Raw genomic sequence first — 22653 nt, 5'->3', positions numbered from 1 at the left:
TATGAAGGCTGTGTTAACCAGTTTGATGAAAATATTTCAAAGTGTATATAAAACCAGCACATTATACCCCATGATCGCATTAATGTACATAGCTATGATTTAATAAAAAAAAAGAAAAAACAAAACTAAGCAGAGACAGCAGTAGTTACCTTTATTCACAGACAACATGATCTAGTATTCAGAAAATCCTAAGTCTCTAAAGAAGAACTATTAGAACTATTAGGTGAACTATAGCAAGGCTGCAAGACACAAAATTGATATTAAAAACAAGTATATGTGTTTTTCTAAATACTATCAACAATCAGAAAATAAAATTAAGAAAATAATTCCATTAACAATAGTATCAGAAAAAAACAAAATACTTAGGAATAAATTCAACAAAAGAAGTAGAAACTCTATACCCTGAAATTACAAAACATTTTTTTTGAGAAAAATTAGGACCCAAGTAAATGGAGAGATACATTCATGATCGGAAGATTCAATATTATTAAGATGGATGGCAATTCTCCCCTAAATGAGCTAAACATTCAATTCAATCCACAGATTCAACTCAATCCACATCAAAATCCCAGTAGGGGCTCGGTGCCCATAGCACAGTCGTTACGATGCAGGCCACATGCACTGAGGGCAGAGGGTTTGAACACGGCCCAGCTAAACAACGACAACTACAAAAAAACAAACAACAACAACAACAAAAAAAACCCAGCCAGGCATTACAGGTGGCAGGCACCTGTAATCCCAGCTACTTGGGAGGCTGAGGCAAGCGAATCGCTTAAGCCCAAGAGTTGAAGGTTGCTGTGAGCTGTGATGCGACAGCACTCTACACAGGGCAACACAGTGAGACTCTGTCTCAAAAAAAAAACCCCAGTAGGATTTTTTGGAAATTGAAAAACCTGATCTGGCCGGGAGCAGACCAGCCTGAGCAAAAGTGAGACCCCATCTCTACCAAAAATGAAAAACTGAGGCAAGAGGATCACTTGTGCCCAAGTTTGAGGCTGCTGTGAATTAAAACACGACAGTAACTACTGAGGGCGAAAAAGTAAGACTCTGTCTCAAAAAAAAAAAAAGAAAAGAAAACCCTGATCTGAAAATTTATATGAAAATACTGGCTTGGGCCCCTAGCTCAGTGGTTAGGGTGCCAGCCACATTCAGTGGGGCTGGCCAGTTCGAACCAGCCCTGACCTGCTAAACAACAATGACAACTACAACAACAAAAAAATAGCTCAGTGTTTGTGGCGGGTGCCTGTAGTCCCAGCTACTTGGGAGGCTGAGGCAAGAGAATCACTTAAGACCAAGAATTGGAGGTTGCTGTGAGCTGCGACGCCATGGAACCTTACGGAGGGTGACACAGTGAAACTCTGTCTCAAAAAACAACAACAACAAAAAGGCAGTACCTGTGGCTCAAAGAAGATGTAGATGACAAATCAGCACAGAAAAATGCCCAACATAATTAGTCATTAGGAAAATGTGAATTAAAACCATAATGAATGGCTAAAATTTTTTAAAAAACAACCTGACAATACGATGTCTTAGCAAGGATGTGGAAAAACTACAACCCTCTGCATTGCTTTAGTGATGTGAGATACATGGCCTACTTGGAAAAAGGTGTGGCAGTGTCTTACAGAGTTTTCTTACAAATACCTACTTACCACTCAACATAACAATTCCAGTATTAGATATTTACCCAAGAGAAAGGAAAACATGTCCACACAAAAATGTGTAGTATCCATAAAAAACAATATTATCCACCAATAAAAACTAATGAACTACCAATGTATTCAAGATAAATAAACCTCAAAAATATTATCTGGAGTAAACAACAAAGCAAAACATAAAAACTACACATCTTATACAATTCCTTTTATATAAACTTTCTAGAAAAGGCAAAAGTATAGTCAGAAAGTAGACCATGGCTACTGGTTTGGTGGGGAAGTAATGAGGACTGTATACACTTACAAGGGAACTTTTAGCGGTGACAATGTTTGCTTTGTCAGAGTGTTTGCTTCTGTTAAATTAATGAGTTAATTTAGGCAATGCCTGGGCTTAACACTTTAGCATTTTTCTATGGACTATTTGAAGGCCACTTGTGGGCCCCACAGCAACCTTCAGGATATTCTCATTAATTACACTGTAGTTAAGCCCTCAAAGAGCCTAGGAAACAGGCAGAATCTCAGTAATCTCTGACTATAGGGCCTCCACAATGGTCTACTACTCTGCCTACTATCGTAGGCAGTGATAAGGGAGAGAATACAAGAGTAGGGTAAAAACTCTACTCTCACAAATATGAAAATCTGAAAGAAATCAACCAATACCTGGCAGCACGCCACCTACCCCCCCAGAACGAAGTGGAAATGTTGAACAGGCCTATATCAAGTTCTGAAATAGCATCAACTATACAAAATCTCCCTAAAAAGAAAAGCCCAGGACCAGATGGCTTTACATCGGAATTCTACCAAACCTTTAAAGAGCTAGTACCTTATACTACTAAACCTCTTCCAAAATATAGAAAAAGAAGGAATATTACCCAGCACATTCTACGAAGCAAACATCACCTTGATCCCCAAACCAGGGAAAGACCCAACAAGAAAAGAAAATTATAGACCAATATCACTAATGAATATAGATGCTAAAATACTCAATAAGATCCTAACAAACAGAATCCAACAACACATCAAAAAAATTAGACACCATTACCAAGTCGGATTTATCCCAGGGTCTCAAGGCTGGTTCAATATACGTAAATCTATAAATGTAATTCAACACATAAACAAACTTAAAAATAACGACCATATGATTCTTTCAATTGATGCAGAAAAAGCTTTTGATAATATCCAGCATCCCTTCATGATCAGAACACTTAAGAAAATTGGTATAGAAGGGACATTTCTTAAACTAATAGAGGTCATCTACAGCAAACCCACAGCCAATATCGTATTGAATGGAGTTACATTGAAATCATTTCCACTCAGATCAGGAACCAGGCAAGGTTGTCCATTGTCTCCATTGCTCTTTAACATTGTAATGGAAGTTTTAGCCATTGCAATTAGGGAAGAAAAGGTGATCACGGGTATCCACATAGGGTCAGAAGAGATCAAACTTTCACTCTTCGCAGATGATATGATTGTATATCTGGAAAACACTAGGGATTCTACTACAAAACTTTTAGAAGTGATCAAGGAATATAGCAATGTCTCAGGCTACAAAATCAACACCCATAAATCTGTAGCCTTTATATATACCAACAATAACCAAGCCGAACAAACAGTCAAGGACTCTATTCCTTTCACAGTAGTGCCAAAGAAGATGAAATATTTGGGAGGGAGTATACCTAACAAAGGACGTGAAAGATCTCTACAAAGAGAACTATGAAACTCTAAGAAAAGAAATAGCCAAAGATGTTAACAGATGGAAAATCATACCATGCTCATGGCTGGGAAGAATCAACATTGTTAAAATGTCCACACTGCCCAAAGCAATATATAATTTTAATGCAATTCCTATTAAAGCTCCACTGTCATACTTTAAAGATTTTGAAAAAATAATACTTCGTTTTATATGGAATCAGAAAAAACCTCGAATAGCCAAAACATTACTCAGCAATAAAAACAAAGCAGGAGGAATCATGCTATCAGACCTGAGACTGTATGATAAATCCATAGTGATCAAAACAGCATAGTACTGGCACAAAAGCAGAGAAGTAGATGTCTGGAACAGAATAGAGAACCAAGAGATGGATCCAGCTACTTATCGTTATCTGATCTTTGACAAGCCAATTAAAAACATTCAGATGGGAAAAGATTCCCTATTTAACAAATGGTGCTGGGTGAACTGGCTGGCAACCTGTAGAAGATTGAAACTGGACCGACACCTTTCACCATTAACTAAAATAGACTCTCACTGGATAAAAGATTTAAACTTAAGACATGAAACTATAAAAATACTTGAAGAAAGTGCAGGGAAAACTCTTGAAGGAATCGGCCTGGGTGAATATTTTATGAGGAGGACTCCCCAGGCAATTGAAGCAGTATCAAAAATACACTACTGGGACCTGATCAAACTAAAAAGCTTCTGCACAGTCAAGAACATAGTGAGTAAAAGCAGACAGCCCTCAGAATGGGAGAAAATATTTGCAGGTTATATCTCTGATAAAGATCTAATAACCAGAATCCACAGAGAACTCAAACGTATTAACGAGAAAAGAACATGTGACCCCACCTCAGGGTGAGCAAGGGACTTGAAGAGAAACTTCTCTAAAGAAGACCGACTCAAGATTTACAAAAACATGAAAAAAAGCTCATCATCCTTAATCATCAGAGAAATGCAAATCAAAACTACTCTGAGATATCACTTAACCCCAGTAAGAGTAGCCCACATAAAAAAATCCCAAAACCAGAAATGTTGGCGTGGATGTGGAGGAAAGGGCACACTTCTACACTGCTGGTGGGAATGCCCACTAATACGTTCCTTCTGGAAGGACGTTTGGAGAACATTTAGAGACCTAAAAATAGACCTGCCATTCGATCCTATAATTCCTTTACTAGGTTTATACCCAGAAGACCAAAAGTCACAATATAACAAAGACATCTGTACCAGAATGTTTATTGCAGCCCAATTCATAATTGCTAAGTCATGGAAGAAGCCCAAGTGCCCATCGACCCACGAATGGACTAGCAAATTGTGGTACATGTATACCATGGAATATTATGCAGCCTTAAAGAAAGATGGAGACTTTACCTCTTTCATGTTTACATGGATGGCGCTGGAACATATTCTTCTTAGCAAAGTATCTCAGGAATGGAAGAAAAAGTATCCAGTGTACTCAGCCCTACTATGAAGCTAAATTATAGCTTTCACATGAAGACTATAACCCAACTATAGCACAAGACTATGGGGAAAGGGCCAAGGAAGGGGAAGGGAGGGGGGAGGTTTTGGTGGAGGGAGGATAATGGGTGGGGCCACATCTATGGTGCATCTTAAAATGGGTACAGGCGATTGCACTAATGTACACAGCTATGATTTAACAATAAAAAAAAGAAAAGAAAAAAGTAAAAAAAAAAGAGTAGGGTAAAAAGTGAGTGGTCAATTAAAGTAGGAGTAGTGAGAGGGCAGAGGGGACTGTGCTCTGTGATGGACACGTGTCAAAGCAGAAGAAACAAAGAATGTAAACAAAGGAGTTAGAAAATTCATGATTAATAAAGTAAATGGATACTCTATGAATGAATGACAAATGAATGTCTGGAACTGTTTATCTATAGAAGCTATTAATGGACAAGAATTTGTTAGAGAGATTGTCTTTCTTTAAAAAGATCAAGGATAATGTTAGTAAGCAAAAGGACCAAGAAGTTAAGACAAAAGGTTCCTAAAGGGGCATTAGAGAGACTAAGTAAAACAAAAGCTTTGATAAATAGTGGGGGGAAATGTTCTACATATATTGTATGGCATCATAAATATAGTGGCCTATTAGGTACAGCATAATGGTTAAGAATACTAAAAAAGGAGTCATGGATGATAGTAAGATTCTCTTAATATCTTGGCAGCACCTCATCAAAAGCTGTTAAGTTTGAACTTAATAGAAAGATCAAAAGAAATAAAAAAAAAAACCACGGGGAGAAGAGGAAGGCTGACAAGCAGAAGCCCTAATTTCAAGCATATTCCTCACTGTAAAAAAATCCTCAAAAGTCCTCTTTTTTACCACTAAGTCCTTATGCAAGTGAGTTGTTCATTATCTCAAAACCATTTTTACACGTAGGTCTTTAAATTTCAGAACTACATGTATAATAGGTACAACAACAAAATCAGGCTTTATAGTGTGAAAGAAACATGTTTGCTTCCAGACTGCACCCTTGTGGAACAAAACTAAACACACACACACACACACACACACACACACACGCATATATATGTGTATATATATATATATGACTTACTAAGTAAACTGTCTAGCATAGCTACATCCAAATCTGTGGGTCTCTTTTGCTGCTGGGCTACTAACTGGCAAAAGTCCTTAGCAGCTCTCACAATATCTGCTTTTCCATCTTCTGGGGACAGCACCTTGACTGCTGAATGGCAATTTAAAACTGGAGGAAAAAACAAATAAGAAATTTTTAAAAGCATTCTCCTTTACCTGTATTAAGAAGTATTAAATTCAGTCCAAAATAAAGGCAAGAATTTAAAGTAAACAAGAATTAGTTACGCCATTTAATTTCAATATCAAAATAGACTTAGCTATTCTCCTCTGAAAGGATCCATTCATCCCCCAATTACATTTAAATACTAACTTCTCAAAGTCTTCAGAATGATGTTGTATTTTGATTAAATCTTCTACAAAATAGGAGTTTTACCTATAGACTAGTTAATTTTCACACATCTAAAATTCTATCTATAGAAGAAAAAAGGAAAAAGAAAAAAAAAAAAGAGCAACCAGATATAAAATCTGACAGGTTAAATAAAATCTTGAACACAAGTTCAATTTTTAATATTGATATAAAAGTCATTATTTTATCCTTTCCTGAAAATTACCTTTTAAAAAGATGAGGAGCAAAGAGTCTAAATCTGATGGTTAAAAACACTAAATAAACACTAACAGAGCAATAAACACTAACAGAGCAAAGGGAATGAATAAATGACTGACAAAAATTGCAGTGAAACACAAACTACACATTTTCCTATGTTACATATTCAATTTTACACTCACACTTACCTTGATCATCTTTGTCATTACTATTTGCAAACTCTGGTGAGTATTTTGAACAATCTAGGCCCAGAAGTTCCTGCTGTTGTTTTAAAATTTCATCCATTAATCTGGAATTATTTCTTTTGAAAATACCTTAAAAAGAAAAAAATAAAATAAGTAAATTGTGATTAGGTTAATTTATCCTCATCAATGAATAGTGGACGCTTGTTGTGAAAACATTTACTAGACCCAGAACTGAAAAAACTCCAAATAAAGCAGTAATAACTAATCCTAAAAGGAATCTAAAATGAAAACATGATAACAAAACTTTATTTTTATAAAACTCTGGCTTCAAGCCAAAGAAAAAGAAAGAAAGGGGCAAATACTTAGTGGCAATATGAATATTAAAAAAATTTGACTTTGGAGTTTTAAAAGATCACTCGAAACTTTTATTTACAGATTAAAAAATTGAGACCCAATGTCCTTAAGGGACCTTGTTCGAGAACTTATAAATTGTAGCAGTGGTGTTGAGCTCACAGATTTACCAAGTGTGTTTACTACTGCCTCATTTGCTTAGTTTTTTTTTTTTAACTCTCAAGAGGAATTAATATGAATTATAGAAAAAGTGAATAACAGACAAAAGTAACAAAATCAAAGTTTGATCAATTCAAACAAAGCAGAAAACTAAACGATATAAAATAGTATTTAATATTCTCCAACTATACAGAGAAAAGTTAACACTTTATAATTACCCTGTTATTGAGAAAGACCAAGGAACTACATTACACACCTTTAATATAAAACTAATACAGAGCTCCAAATACAAAAAAAGCACCAAGTTTTTGACTATTTTCAAAGAGGCAGCTTTCTAGTGGCCACTGCCTCTTTGATCTTTATCTGGTGTTCCTACTCTGTACTCTGTCAGGCCTGACTTTATAGCAGTTCAATGATTAACTGGGAGAGAAAACATAGTAAAAAATTCTTTTAAATAAAAAGATTTTATATATATATATATATATTTGTGTGTGCATGTGTGTGTGTGTGTGTATATATATACATACATGCATGTATATGTAATAGCATTTATAAAAGCAGTCTCCTTTGATGGGGGAAGTCTTGTAAAATATGCAAGAATTTAGTTGTGCTAACTCAAAAAATTAAAGAGAAGAAACAGGACACTAGCTGGGGAAAATGATAAGAAAAAGTAAGAACGTTCAAAAGACAAATGCTTCTGATAACAAAAATCTGAGAAGGGGGACAAGGGAATAGTCCTAATTTTTCTTTCATTCTGGGTACCAAATGGATAACCAGTATTTTCTGACCAATGTGGAAATGTGTATCTTTAGTAGAATTAACCTGGCCATAGCAAAGGCCAAGCAGTAGACTACTGCAGTAGTACACACATAATTAGTAGAGGCAATGGAAAAGTACTAGCCACAAGGGAAGAACTGACAGAAAACAGCACATGATTGACCCAAAGGTGAACGTAGAAAATTTCCTGGCTTTTATCTTTGGGGAGAAAAAAAAATTGGTAACATTTTTAAAAAGTGGATTAATTCTGCAAAAAAAATGGTTTGAAGGAAAAGATAAGTTCAATTTTGGACCATTAATGGTAGAATATTTAGGCGGGAGTTACTATAAAAGTGATTAAGAGAAATGAGACAAAATGGGCTGTATAACCCCAAAACAGATACCACGTGGGTATCTGTTTTGCTCAGCAGGGCCTAGGACACTGCCTGACATATGACAAAAACTCGACAAATAAATGTCTGCTGAAAGAAGACAAAAACTCAGAGACTGAGATGTAGATATATATCTGGGAGTCGTCCTCCCTAAAATGAGAAAGCAATACTGCTTTCAATTTCAAAGATAAGTGGGTATGTATGGAGAAATGCAGAAGGCTAAGATATGTCTATGAATGTTCACAGATAGTATGAATGCTCATAAATTTAAGACTCTTAAGTTTGGAATTATAAAAGGGAACATTCTGAAATACCCATGTGAAGAGCAAAATTAAACAAACATTATATTACTAAGCACTAACAAAATTTTTAAAGGAAGGTGGTTAATATCAGGAGCTACGTGAATGGCAAGGATAAATCATTATCTTCAAATCAATCATAAAATTCACATGTACAATACAAAAAGCATAAACTACAAAACAGCATATATGATACAGGCATATAAATATTACAAGACTTCCAATTATCTATGCAGGTACAGAATATACAAGTTGCCACACTTTCGTCTACATTATACGTATAAATTATGGAAGTCATTTGAATTTCAAAAATTTCTTAATTTAAAAACAATGCAAAATCTCCTTAACATTCCATCCAGGACATGAGTTAATAAAATTCCACCACCTTTACCTTAGTCTCCAGATTAAAGTGAAACATTTTTTTCAGGAACTCTTGTTCCCTTCAAAACAATTGATGAATTCTTAATCACCAAAATAGTCACTACCTCTTCTCAAGTTTTATTCTTCCTTTCTTGGCTTTCTGAAGCTTGACCATTAATGACCACCCTGGTTTCTTCTTAAAATTCTACCCTCATCCCACCTTGTCTAAATGTCCTCTCCTGGGTCAACTGTCAATCTGCTCCGGAATGGAAGGGCCCCTTCTCACTTTCCACTGAATCCTTTACCCCTTTCCATTTTTAAATGGAGATTATTGCTCAGGGTTCCTGTCGGCACCCACTTTTATCCATGTGCCCTTTCTTCTGATTCTAGTTCTTTACAAGGCTTTAAAGCAGGCCAAGGATAAAATGAGGGAGGCAAAATTTGGAGTGCAAAATTTAACAGAGTGCCAAAAAATTCAGTAATTAAGATACATAACGCGGTAGCTAGAAAAATTAAAATTAATGCACAAGCATCCATGATAACAAAACATTAAAATTTTAGGTAGAAATAGGATCATTATTTGCTTCCTAACATTTCCAGCTCATTCAAACATCAATTCTATCTCAAAGTTTTGTAAGTATCTGAGAATAAACAGAGCAATAACTTGGTGGTTAGCTCTGAAAACAATTATGTGACTTTTTTTTTAAAGGGGATCTAAAAAATAAATAATAAAAAATAAATTAAAAAAGGAAAACTAGGCTCGGTGCCTGTAGCTCAAGCGGCTAAGGCACCAGCCACATACACCTGAGCTGGCAGGTTTGAATCCAGCCCAGGCCCGCCAACAACAATGCTGGCCGGAACCAAAAAAAAAAAAAAAACATAGCCAGGCATTGTGACAGGTGTCTGTGTCCCAGCTACTTGGGAGGCAGAGGCAGGAGAATCGCTTGAGCCCAGGAGTTGGAGGTTGCTGTGAGCTGTGATGCCACTGCACTCTACCCAGGGTGACAGCTTGAGGCTCTGTCTCAAAACAAACAAACAAACTTGAAGGGCATTTTCAACTTATCATTATCAGCTTTATCTTGATAATAGACATGAGTAGTTATAAATCATAAAAATGTAGGGTGGTGCCTGTGGCTCAAAGGAATAGGGTGCCAACCCCATTATGCTGGAGGTGGTGGGTTTGAACCCAGTCCCAGCCAAAAACTGCCAAAAAAAAAAAAAAGTATATAAAAAAAAAAAAGGGAAAACTATAAGCAATAAGACTTATATGCACTGAAGGACAAGGCCTGAAAGAAAACAGGCAAAATGAGAATAGTAAATATACACGGGCAGTGGGACAACAGGTAATTTAAAATCGTTAACTGCTATAAAGCTGTTTATATACATTTTTTAAAAGAAACAATACAGCCTTTGTTTTTGATGTTCTATTTCTAATAAAGACATTACTATCTGCCCAGTCACCCAGGCATCTTTTCTACTCTCCAGCATTATCACTCCCCATATGCTCCTCTACATCAATATTTCCTGTATCCATATTCCTTTTGTCCAGTCCCCATTGTTCCAAGCTCCACTGCCTTCTATGGGTCTTCCTGTCCTTTCCGGCAAAGAATTGCAGCCTATCAGATTAATCTTCTTAGGGTGCATATTCAGTTCTGGCACACTCCAGCTTCAGTGCCTTTAGTGACTCCTAAAATACTTTGCGTACTGAGAACAAGCTGCTCAGCTCAACATTAACCTATGCCTCCATGCTTGGTTGGTGGAAATAATTTATGTTTATGAACTAAATGAATCTATCTTTCTAATATTCTATCCCTAGCAAATCAGAATTGACTGTGTTCCTCAAAAACACATGGAGTGATTCCAGACTCCATCCTTCTTCATATTACCTTCTCAAGCCCACACCTATAAATTCTCCTAATTCTTGAGGTCAGCTAAAATGCCACCTATCTTCAAGAGGTCTTTCCCAGTTCCCCAACCTGATGTACCCTATTCCTCCTCTGACTTACCCTTACCCCTTCACATACATACATTTTGTTGCTTTTTATTACAATTATAGCTTAATCCCACCCTCCCCCCACATACACACTACACTGTAGTCTTTCTTGTGAACTTTCATCTTATCTCTTTTCCTTTAAGGCACCTTTCAACATAGCAGGAGTCCAATGTTTATTTAATAAACAGAATTACCAGAGCACAAAGCACCACCTAACACCCCCCCCCAAAAAAAAAGAAAAAAAGAAAAAGAAAAAAAAACATCAAGGAACATATCACTGAATGGAATTCTTTTTAAAGATTCCAGGAACCTCTCATAATAAAAGCAGACACTTCCTTATTGCACACACATAGGCAGAAATTCAGTTAAAAAGAATATTACAGAGAGACACAATTACAAAGTATCTTTCATAAACACCTTCATAAAGTAAAATTGAACAGAACCTTTGTCTTGGTTGATCTGGACAAAGAAATGAAATTATAAAGCATGGTGCTAGAAGTTCTAAGTACATAGATAAGACAAATTATAAACAAGATGATTCCTGATAACTGGTAGCTTGACTTCCATTTAGGAATCTAATTATACTCTAGGATATTTATCTTACTTACCCATAGGCAATATTATCAGCTTACAATTTTCTTCAGGATTCAAAATCTGTAAACATATGTCACATGATACACAAGAAATACAGTAAGATAGAAGGGTGGCTTTGGCTGAGATAGTCAATTTCTCCAGTAATAACATATGTAAAGATTCTTTTTCTGGCGAGTCATCTTATTTCCCTTCTAGAATTTAAACTTGAATCAAAATGATAATTAAAAGTAAAGAAACTATAACAAAAGTCCTTTAGAAACTATAACAAAAGTTATTTCATGTCAAAGGAAATTGAGGCCACATTTCATTCAGAAATAACTGACTTATGGGGAAAACACCTGAAAATACTCAAATGTTTAAGAAAACTTTTACAGAATTATATAGGATTAAGCTTCAAAAATTATTTTATAGTGCTCACTTTGGCAGCGCATATATGAAAATTGAAAGAATACAGAGAATAGTAGCATGGCCCCTGCACAAGGATGACAGTTTAATTCATGAAGTGTCCATATTAAAAAAAGAAGGAAAAAAATAATTATTGTACCCTATCCTTTTACAGATGGGGAAATAGACCTAGAAAGTGCAAGCAATAGCCTTTGGCTAAGTATCTAAGGATATGGCCTGACATCCAGGTCTCTTTTCTAATTATTTCAGTTGAATAACTATGTATTTCAAACTCTGATCAATGAACAATGCTAAACTTACTTTACTATTAAATTTTGAATACCCTCTCCAAAAAAGTTAAACTTTATTAAATAAATAAAACTTATCTCTTAACAAATGAGTAGTATTTTTTCAAAAAACAAGACCAGAGCTCTTTTTTAAAAGGACTTTAGGGAGGTTTCAAAGGACAAACAGATATTTGAATTCTTTAAGTATAACCTGGGAATCTTAAGTTTGTGCAATGATAAAGAATTTTACATTATGTTTTGTTGCTCTACAACCATCTCATGTACTCTCAATTTCCCAACTATAAACTATATTATATATATATATATATGTGTATGAAAGAGACATTTTTTTGAAAATATCTTGCACAGAAGAAAATCTTCAATTTCCATGAAAAAACAGAACTGTACTCTAGCAAAGTTACACTTCAGAAAGACTACATTTTTGGTATTTCTTGATGACTACTAGCTATGCATTTTGAGGGCCAAATGTAGGCTTTTTTTTCCATTCTAAAAAACATTTGTTTTAAATTCTAGTATTAAAAGCTATTTAAGAGATTTAAAGTTTAGATAATAAGAGAACATTCCCTAATCTTCAATCATAACAAACTACTGGAATCTCCCTAACCTTACCATCATAACACAAGTATTTTCCATTTATTGATATTCCCTAATCTTTATCTACCTACATATGTAATCCTGTATGTGCTTATACAATACTGTCTCCTGTTTTTTTCCCCATAAGTTAGCAAGGCACTGTGGCGCATGGACTATAGTCTCTATTTTTCAAATTAAGAAGTAACCAAGTAACAAGAAGTTTAAAGGACTAGTATCATCCTTCCTTGGGACTAGTCTCATGATTATTTTAATAATCACATTATTTTAAAAAATAGTTCTTTGCTGATTATGTTCAGGTCTTAAAATATAAAAATAATTCTCCAACTGATTACTATTGTAGGGGTCACACTATTTCATATACACTATTTCATATCTCTCAGCGTCCAGGTTTCTCATCATATTCAAAGAAAAGCAAAAGGTACCTATGACAATAAAAAGCAAGTGGATTGCTTGAGGCCAGAAGACCATCCTGAGCAGGAGTGAGACCCTGTCTCTGCAAAAAAATAGGCACAGTGGCGCATGCGTATAGTCTCAACAACATGGAAGGCTGAGGCAGGAAAACTGCTTGAGCCCAGGAGTTTTAAGTTGCAGAGACCTATCATGAGCTAATCTGGGCAAAAGACCAAGACTATCTTTAAAAAAAAAAAAAAGGGAAAGGCTATTGGCAGGGGCAAAAAATGAAGGGGCCTGTGGGCCTTGGTAAGGAAATTAAGCATTCCTAGGGCAATGGTAAGGTCCTGGAGGATTTTATTCAGACTCTGAATGATGTTATAAAAAAGAACACTTTGCTGATGGATGGATTACACATGGGCCAGAAGAGAACACCAATCTAGTGAAAGATGATGATAACTCAAACTTGGGTAGTTGAAATGGAGACCAAAACAAGTGCCAGATGTGAGACATATTCTAGAAGACCAAGGAAGCCTTTGATGGATCAGATCGCAGGTAGAACAATATGTAAGAAAAGACTCACGTATGATACCTCAATTTTTAGCTTCAGGAACTGGATAAGGAAGGTAGTATATATTCTAAGATGGGGAAACATTGTGAGGTGAGCTTTGGGGAAAAAATGCAAAAGTACTGTTTCAGATGTGTCAGGCATATGGATTGCCTAACAAAATTTAAAAAGTAGATCTGTTAGGTAAGGAGGTAAATGCAGGAGGTGGACTTATGGGAGAGGTCAGAGATGGAGATACAAATCTGCATGTCAGTACACAGATGACATTTAAAGCCATGGATTGGAGAGGTCATATGGGACAGGGGTCAGCAAACTGCTGCAGTGATGGAGCAGTCTGGCCACATCCATTTATTTATGGCTGCTTTTTTGCTACTTTAGCAGAGTTGATGAGTTGTAATGGACAGAAAAATAAGGGCATACATATGCTCAAAACTCTGGGATACAACAACATTTGGAAGCTGGAACAAAGGAGAAATCAGACATAAGGGCCGGACAGGCAGTGAGAAATAAAGATACAAGCATATGCGATGTCATGGAAGCCAAGAGCAGAAGCTATTTCAGGAAGAGTAGAATTACATATGCCTAAATGACCTATTAGACGGCATACTGTATTCAGATTACCTCATTGGAGTCTTAAAATCTCTACAAGTTGCAACATTTTGGAATTATTTACAGATTTCAATATGTGGTCAACCCTTGCACTTAAACATGTACTGAGTAATAAAGCCACGACACACACACTTTTTTCAAATTAAGGAGTAACCAAGTAACAAGAAGTTTAAGTGGATGAGTATTCCACCAGCAGATTTTTGTCTGTATTCCTTAAATACAGATTCTTTTTAAAATTCTGTGAAATGTATAATCAAGCCTATAAAATGAGACTTTAAAAAATACATATTTAGGATGGCACCTGTGGCTCAATGGGTAGGACGCCGGCCCCGTAGACTGAGGGTGGCGTGTTCCAACCAGGCCCTGGCCAGACTGCAACAAAAAAAATAGCCTGGCGTTGTGATAGGCACCTGTAGTCCCAGCTACTCATGAGGCTGAGGCAAGAGAATCGCCTAAGTCCAAGAGCTGGAGGTTGCTGTGGGCTGTGATGCCACGGCACTCTACCGAGGGTGACAAAGTGAAACTCTGTCTCCAAAAAAAATAAATAAATAAGGGGCGGCGCCTGTGGCTCAGTCGGTAAGGCGCCGGCCCCATATACTGAGGGTGGCGGGTTCAAACCCGGCCCCAGCTGAACTGCAATCAAAAAAAAAAATAGCTGGGCGTTGTGGCGGGCGCCTGTAGTCCCAGCTACTCGGGAGGCTGAGGCAAGAGAATCACTTAAGCCCAGGAGCTGGAGGTTGCTGTGAGCCGTGTGACGCCACGGCACTCTACCAAGGGCCATAAAGTGAGACTCTGTCTCTACAAAAAAATAAATAAATAAATAAATAAATATGTATTTAATATCTCTCAAAACTGAAACTAGAATTTTTACTGTTATAATCATCCTTTTCTATAGAAACATATTTTTAAAAGAAATATCTTATAGTATTTATAAGAATAGAAGAAGGGAGAAAAATAAGGTAAACACTGAAATGAAGTAAATACTGAAATGATCTTTTTTCATTAAAAAGCACCTTACCAGCTGTGGCAGTAAAGTAATATTTATAAATAATGCCAGTTCTTCATTTGGCCTACCTCTTTTCTTTTCAAACTAGACACTTAAGTTACCTTTAGCAACTCAATTATAAAACTATTAGAGAGCAATCTTCAGAGAAGAAAACATACACTTATGGAGCAATTATTTAAAATGAAAAAAAACGAACTACCATTAAAATTTTACATGACTGAAGTAGTCATAACAAAATAAGCCATTAAATTATCTTATTTCAAGAGTGAGCCCTGGGATACCTCACAGAACAATTATACTGGAATTAACGTGCTATTGTAGGGGAACAGATATGTGTAATGGTGACAAAGTATAATGGAATGAGTGCTGGGTCATAAATCTTAGCTCTTCAGCCCAAGAGATGTGTAAAATGAACAAACCATGTGGGATTGTTCAGCCTTTGCTTACACATTTAAGAGATGAGAAAATCTTCATAGACTGCTCACCTGACAAAGTAATAGCTTAACACAAAGCAGGAGCTCCATAAAATTAAATTTAGTTGATTATAAAAGTGTGTCCTATGAAGCATAGGATGGATATTTATATTGGTGGGATGAAGAAAATTCTATTTGCCTTTAAATATCTTTTACAAATAAATTTCTACTATCTATAGATAAATACCACTTTACCAAGGCTTTAAGATGACTCAATATAATCAGGAATAGTACTAAAAGTGACTATTGTGGTCATATTCTCTTACCAGTGGAAATCAATATAGCATAATGATTAAGTACAGAAGCTATGGAATAAAATCTAGTACAAATTCTAGATCTGCTCCTTACTAGATATGGGTTTTTTTGTTTTGTTTTTTTTTTTTGCTTTTTAATTCTGTTTCTTGATGTGCAAAAAGGCTAAAGGTTTAAAACTTTTGTATAGTTTTCTGGTATTCTGGTATAGTGTAAGAGCTCAACAAAGGATAATTACTACTATTAGGATAAAGGCTTACTTTAATATGAAGATCCAGTACTACATTAAAGGGTATGTAGAGAATAAGTCATTTCAAAAGTTGACGAAAGTGAGACAGAGTTTTTCAAAATTAGAACAAGAGTGAGGACAGATCAGCCAAGAGAGGCTACTGAGGAGGTCTTAGGATAGACTTACAAGAATCAATGAGTCTTTTCACAGGTAGCTAGCAAAGGAGAAAAGGACGTTTAGGACACTGACATAAATGTGAAATTCTGTACAAAAAGTATACTTCAAAGATGAGATTAGGAATCGAGTATTTCCTTATGTGGGTCTCCACAGGAAAGAAGACAAGCACTCTAGGTTGTACTGTTCAGTACAGCAAGTGTAATAATCATACTTGCATCTGGACCTTCGATACTTCTACACAGTTCTCTGTTTCAATGTAAGAACGTGACATTGGAAAATAATAAATCATTATAAAATCATATTTCCCAATAGCATCTGTGTCAGTATGCCAAATAAGTAACTGAGCAAACCATTTTCATTTACTTTAAGAATTCTGGGTATTAGTGTTGAGAAACAAATTGCAACTGAGTTCATTATTCTTATCTACAGGAAATGAAGCCCTCTTTGATTTCAAGGAGTACATATGAACTACTCATTACACACTATATTCTGTAAGAGAAGAAAAATGAGAGGGATGGTTACCATCTGTGGAGTGTATGATCTAGCAAGAAAATTCATTCACATATACATACAAACATTACTGTATAAAGCAGAGACAGAAGTACCTTTAGAGATGTACAACATTTTGAGGAGATTCAGAGCAAGAGAGGCAATGAAATGAAGAGTCAAAAAAGGCTACATAAGTGGTGATAGTTAGGAAAGATTTAAAAGAGTCGACGCTAGTCTTATGGCAGGTATGTTGCTCTTGGCCATAAAAAGGAGAAGGGCACATTCCAGGAGGAGGAAACATTAAGAACCTAATATGGAAGAAGCAGAAGCTATACAGAATATTGACAATTACATTGAAAAGACTGGGATCACACAGGCAGAGTTTTTAAATGATAGGGTGAGAAACCTGTATCCCCAAACCACTTCAAAAGACACCTAGTACAGATTTAAACTAAGGAAATAACACTAACTAGAGCAACACAGAAAATTTTTGTTGGCTTATTGCTTAATTCTCATATAGAAGGCAATGCTCTATTCTGGATCATTTCAATTTATGATAAATAATAAGCCACCCCCCCTCCCAATTATCCTCACTCATGAAAAGGAACATGAAAGATGAAGAATCAGATGTAAGGCAAGTAGCAGAGTATCCTTTAATCTCCAGGAAATCTTCATGTCTCAGATACTATTTAACTGCAACCTTATGAGTGACCCAGAGAAAAAACTGCCTTGCTGAATGAACTGAGTCAATATAAATTGTATAAAACATTATACTTTGGTTAGGTTTCTACAAAGTAACAGGTAACCTGAACAACTGGTTCAGGCCTTCATCTGGCCTCATTTCCCAAGTTTTCATTACATGAACTTAACCTATTACATTCACTATTCCCAACATTACTCAATGCTATTGTTCAAATTAGTCTAGTGAAATGCTGCCATTGCACCCACCATAGCAGGTACTCAATAAATGTGGCATTTATGAGCATGTCAATATGATTTTTATAAGTTAATAAGTTAATATCTATACAGAAATGGGCTTAATTAGAAGTTAGGGTCAAACTTCAGTGTGCAAGAAATATCATAGAGGTAGCGTGATAAAAAAAGAGATGCCCAGGTCCCACTCCCCTCATCCAGACTGATCACTAAGCATGCTTAATTTGTATTTTTATAAGCATTCCCAGTGAATCATTCACAAATAGTCTATAGACGAGGTTCCCAGCATGGCACAATATAACCAGGCAACAAAAACATGGAGCTAGGTATACTTCCAAGTGAGATACAGGAAAACTTAACAACCCTAAGGCTGAAACACCAAAAGCTATGAAAGTCAGAGTCATGCCCCAAACCTCGCTTTTTGTACCATTTTTCAAATTATAATCATATTTTAAAAAAAAATCAAATTTTCTTACTACAATTCTGAGGTCAAAAAAAAAAATAAAAAATCCTGATTACTCCCCTGAGGAAATAAATCCAATTTCTGATAGATGAAAGAATTACTGGCTGAAAGTATTATAATGAAGAAATATTGCAGGTAAAAAAAAAAAAAAAGCTCAGTTTGTAGACAGAGTCAAATCAAGGTAAATATCAATGGATTTTTTAGTCTAAGGGTTAAAAAAACCATAAGGTCCAACCATAATTAGAATGAATACTTATTTAAATACCAATTTGAAGGTGAATATCAGAGAAAAATGTAAATGATAAACTGTCTCCAAAATGGCTATCAAACCCCACCGTGGGCACAAGTCATTTTCCCATGAAGAGGTAAAGTCTATTTCTCCATTTTCTTGATTCAGGAAAGATATGTGACTTCTCTGACCAAGAGAATACAGCAAAGGTAACACTGCATGATTTCCTAACCTAGGTCATAAGACACCCTGCAGCTTGGGCCTTTAGCTAAGTCTCTGGGAACACTGGCTGTAGAGGAAGTCAGCCGCAAAGCAACAAGTCTGATTATCCTGAAGGTAAATTATTAAACGAGGAAGCCCAAATTAGCTAGGATCTCCAGATCATGTGAAGACAGATGACCAACCTGTCCTCATCTATTCTAGCTACCACAAACTGTCACCAGACATCTGACCAGAAACCTTTATGTCTCAGATGCTATTTAACTGCAACCTTATGAGTGACCTGAAGGAAAAACTGCCTGGCTGAGCTGAGTTAACATATAAATTGTTCTTTTAAAACATCATACTTTGGTTAGGTTTCAACAAAGTAACCGATAACCAGAACAGCTGTCCAAGCCTTCACCTGGCCTCATTTCCCAACTTTTCATCACGTGAACTTAACCTATTACACTCACTATTCTCAACATTACTCAGTGCTATTGTTCAAGTTAGTCTAATAGCATGCTGCCACTGCACCACACAGCAGGTACTCAATAGTGGCACTTATGAGTATGTCAATATGATTTTTATAAGTATCTATACACAAGTGGACTTAGTTAGAAGTTTATTCAGACAACATGAATAAATATCTACATCTCCTGAAAATGGCCAATTGTTCTCACACATACACATGGTTAGGTCCCTCACCCCTTTTTAGGTCTTTATTCAAGTTACCAAGGCTTTCTTGGCCACTCTGTTTAAAACTGCACCCTTTTCTACTCCACTGACTTTCAACACTATCCTTCCGTTCCTGTTTTATTTTTCCTCATTGCACTTACAACACCACATATTTTTCCCATTTAAATTACTTGTCAGACTCCACTAAAATCTAAATCTCATGAGCACAGGGATTTTTGTTTATTAGGTATACTTCCATGTTTATATGTCTATGTCTGGAAGAGTATCTGGTACGTAATAGACACCCAACTATCACTTGTAAAATGATTGAATCAATCAAAAACAAGAATGGGTAAATAGAAGGTCTCTTACTTCAAGAAGGAAATTATGGCTTATCCATTTAAAAAAATGCTTTTACAGTTGGACACAAAATCCTCTAAGTTCATTCACCAAAATGCTCCTTAAACGATCTCTCAGTTCTCACTCAAAACTTAATTTTAGCTGGACTTCTTCCTTGTCATTACCAATCATTTTTCTTTTGCAAATATGACACAGGATACTTCTGAATCACATCAGCAATTCAAGAATAGGAATTACCGGAACAAGGAAGTGTTGTAATATTATATACAGTCTATGTTCATTCCCTCAAATAATTTTAGCTACATATTTTCCTTCCCTACTGGAAGATAAAAGTACTTGCTCTAAAAGTTAACAGCCTGGATAAAAGTCAATCTACCACACTGCTTAACGTCTTTAATTTCCATTTCTGCTTCACTTATTTTTTCTCCCACACTGGTTGCACTGGTTTAGTCACTGATTTTTGTAGCCTCTAATAGTCTCATGGTTTCTACTGGTCTGTAGAATTCTTTGGCAAATTCCAAAAAATGTCTCTCCCTGAATATATCAAAAGTTACAGGGAAAATCATCATTTGATGGTGACGGGCTACTGAGTCACCAAATTCCCTTCTGGCTGCAAGGAAGAAGACAGGGCAAGCAGAGATTACTCTTATCTGGTTAAGTTACTGTCTGACCTATACTTACTTTCTGACAAAACCATACCCTTAAATATAACTATCTCATAAAGAGTGAAATGTAAAAATCAAGTGTGGCTTCTCCAGAGCATACTGGTAATTTAAGTTATTGAAAGGAGAATAAAACCATTCTTTCCTTTTCTTTATGCCAATACTCATAAATTATTCTTATCACATCTTTATCTTTAAAGAAATTCCAAAGATTTGACTGAAACCTGAACTTGATATTTAGAACCTTCCTCAACTTTATCTCTTACCTATGTCTCAATGTCCTTTAAGTCCTATCTCCTCTGCATAAACTTCTCAAGTTCTTCCATTCAGAATTTCTCTTCTCCCTTCTCACAGCAGTTACTTTAATTCCCACACTTCTTGTTATTAACCAGGTCACCTATATGAGTGTAGGCCTACCTTCCACAAGCCTAGGAGTAAAAGAATTAAACGCAAGATCCCAAGGAAGATGGCCTAGCACAGTGCTTTAGGCTTGCAGCCTCCCAACAAATACTGAATTTTTTTATTACCTATGGTGAAATTCATTCCCTCAATAAATACTCATGGGAGGGACAACTGTGTCAAGCACTGAGTTGGCCACTGATGATCAAGGATCATGCATCATTCCAGACTTCCAAAGACAGAAGGGGACCATTTTCCTTTTCTGCCTATCCAATCTCTCACATACTTTTCATAAACTCAGTTCAAATACTTCCTGGCCCACAGCACTCCCACTCATAGTACCAACCACAGAGCTGATGCACTGCGACTTACGAACAGGGCCTTGAATCTCTTCAAATAAATACTATGGTGTACCCAAAGGGCAAAGACTGAAAAAGCACAGACTGGCCAAAAATTCCAATTCCCCCATTACTACCTTTGTGACCTTGGTCAAATCAGCTAGTGTCTTTGAACTTCAGCTCCCTCTTTTGTGAAACGAGGATATACAAACACCATCTACATTACTGGGTTATTATAATGAGTAAGAAATACTTGTAAAATGTTGAAAAGCGAATCAATCAAATCCAAAGACCTAGTAGGTGTTCAATAAAGTTAATCTCCCTTCCTCGAAAGCGCCAGCACTGTGATTTGCACGTAGTGGCCACAGGACACGGCAACTCGCGGAGCCGGAAGGACGGCAGTGTGCAGCGCGCGCGTCCCGGGCACACCTGCCAGATGTGCGGTCCTCACGGTCAGAGACGCCTTGGCCATCCCCCACCCCTGCACCGGGCCTCACCTTGGTGGTCGTAGACACTAATGTAGGAGATGCCCACGGCCATACACCACACCACTAGGCTCGCGATGTCTGAGAAGCTGGGTTCCTGCTCCTCCTCGGTGATCACCAGGCCCATGTGCACAGGCAGCTTCTCCAAGGAACGGCCGTCCGCGCGCCAGCGCAGCCGGGGGTGGGCGGCGACCGGGACCAGACCCCCGCGCGGGTGCCGGTGGTGACGGCGGTTTTTGCCGACGGCCGGGGGCTTGCGGAGCGTGAAGCCGAGCGGCGCTAGGACCGCAGCAGAGGCAGCGCGGCAGCAGCGCCGCCAGATCCAGTTCCAGGTACCGAACCGAACGCGGAGCCAGGAGGTGAGCGTGCGGTGCAGGCAGAGCAGCGCGTGCAGCACCCGCCACACCAGCTCGTACAGCCCCGTCATACTCTTGTGGCGCTCGGGCGCCCTCACCTCCCTCCTGCCCACACCCGCGGCGCGAAGTCTTTCTATCCGCCCCTGCAGCCGGCGCGGGCCATAGCTCCGCGTCCCCCCGCCCCCCGCGCCCGAACCCCTTTTCACTGCCAACACCTCACCTCGCCCCCGCCGCCATCTTCCTCCTCCCCTGGCAGCCCCGCCCCCGATAGTACATGGACTGTTCTGATTGGCCGGCGTGGAACTCTGACGAGGCTTCTGGGTCCGAGGATACAGTCTATCCCGGCTCTGCTAGGGAAGGAGCGCGCCTGCGAGGTAGGAGGGCCTGAGGCCAAGGGCGCCCCCTGGCAGTGTGGAGGGCGAAGAGCGGCTGCCTCCGGCCTGTCAGAGACAGAGGCCAGCTGGGTACGTGT

The 22653-nt window shown here is 37.5% G+C and overlaps 1 protein-coding gene and 1 non-coding gene across 4 annotated transcripts in view; one reads left to right on the top strand and one right to left on the bottom strand.

The window, feature by feature from the left end:
• NUS1 (NUS1 dehydrodolichyl diphosphate synthase subunit) overlaps positions 1–22449 on the bottom strand; it is a 77071-nt gene extending 54622 nt beyond the window's left edge. For 2 of the 3 annotated variants that reach the window (XM_053591165.1, XM_053591167.1), the window contains exons 1-3: positions 21838–22449; positions 6701–6826; positions 5928–6077 (exon numbers count right to left, since the gene is read on the bottom strand). In XM_053591165.1, coding sequence (XP_053447140.1) covers positions 5928–6077; positions 6701–6826; positions 21838–22252 — 691 coding nt within the window. In that variant the 5' untranslated portion in view covers positions 22253–22449. The remainder of the gene's footprint in view (positions 1–5927; positions 6078–6700; positions 6827–21837) is intronic. The other variant, XM_053591166.1, reaches the window with a different exon arrangement.
• LOC128586949 (U6 spliceosomal RNA) lies at positions 12012–12118 on the top strand. The gene has a single exon (XR_008380403.1). It is a non-coding gene; the product is annotated as a U6 spliceosomal RNA (small nuclear RNA).
• Positions 22450–22653: the final 204 nt, after the last annotated feature.

This window comes from Nycticebus coucang, chromosome 5 (genome assembly GCF_027406575.1).
Source record: "Nycticebus coucang isolate mNycCou1 chromosome 5, mNycCou1.pri, whole genome shotgun sequence".
Taxonomy (NCBI): Eukaryota; Metazoa; Chordata; class Mammalia; order Primates; family Lorisidae; genus Nycticebus; species Nycticebus coucang.
Note: the sequence above shows the minus strand (reverse complement) of the source record. Positions and strands in the feature narration are given on the sequence as shown.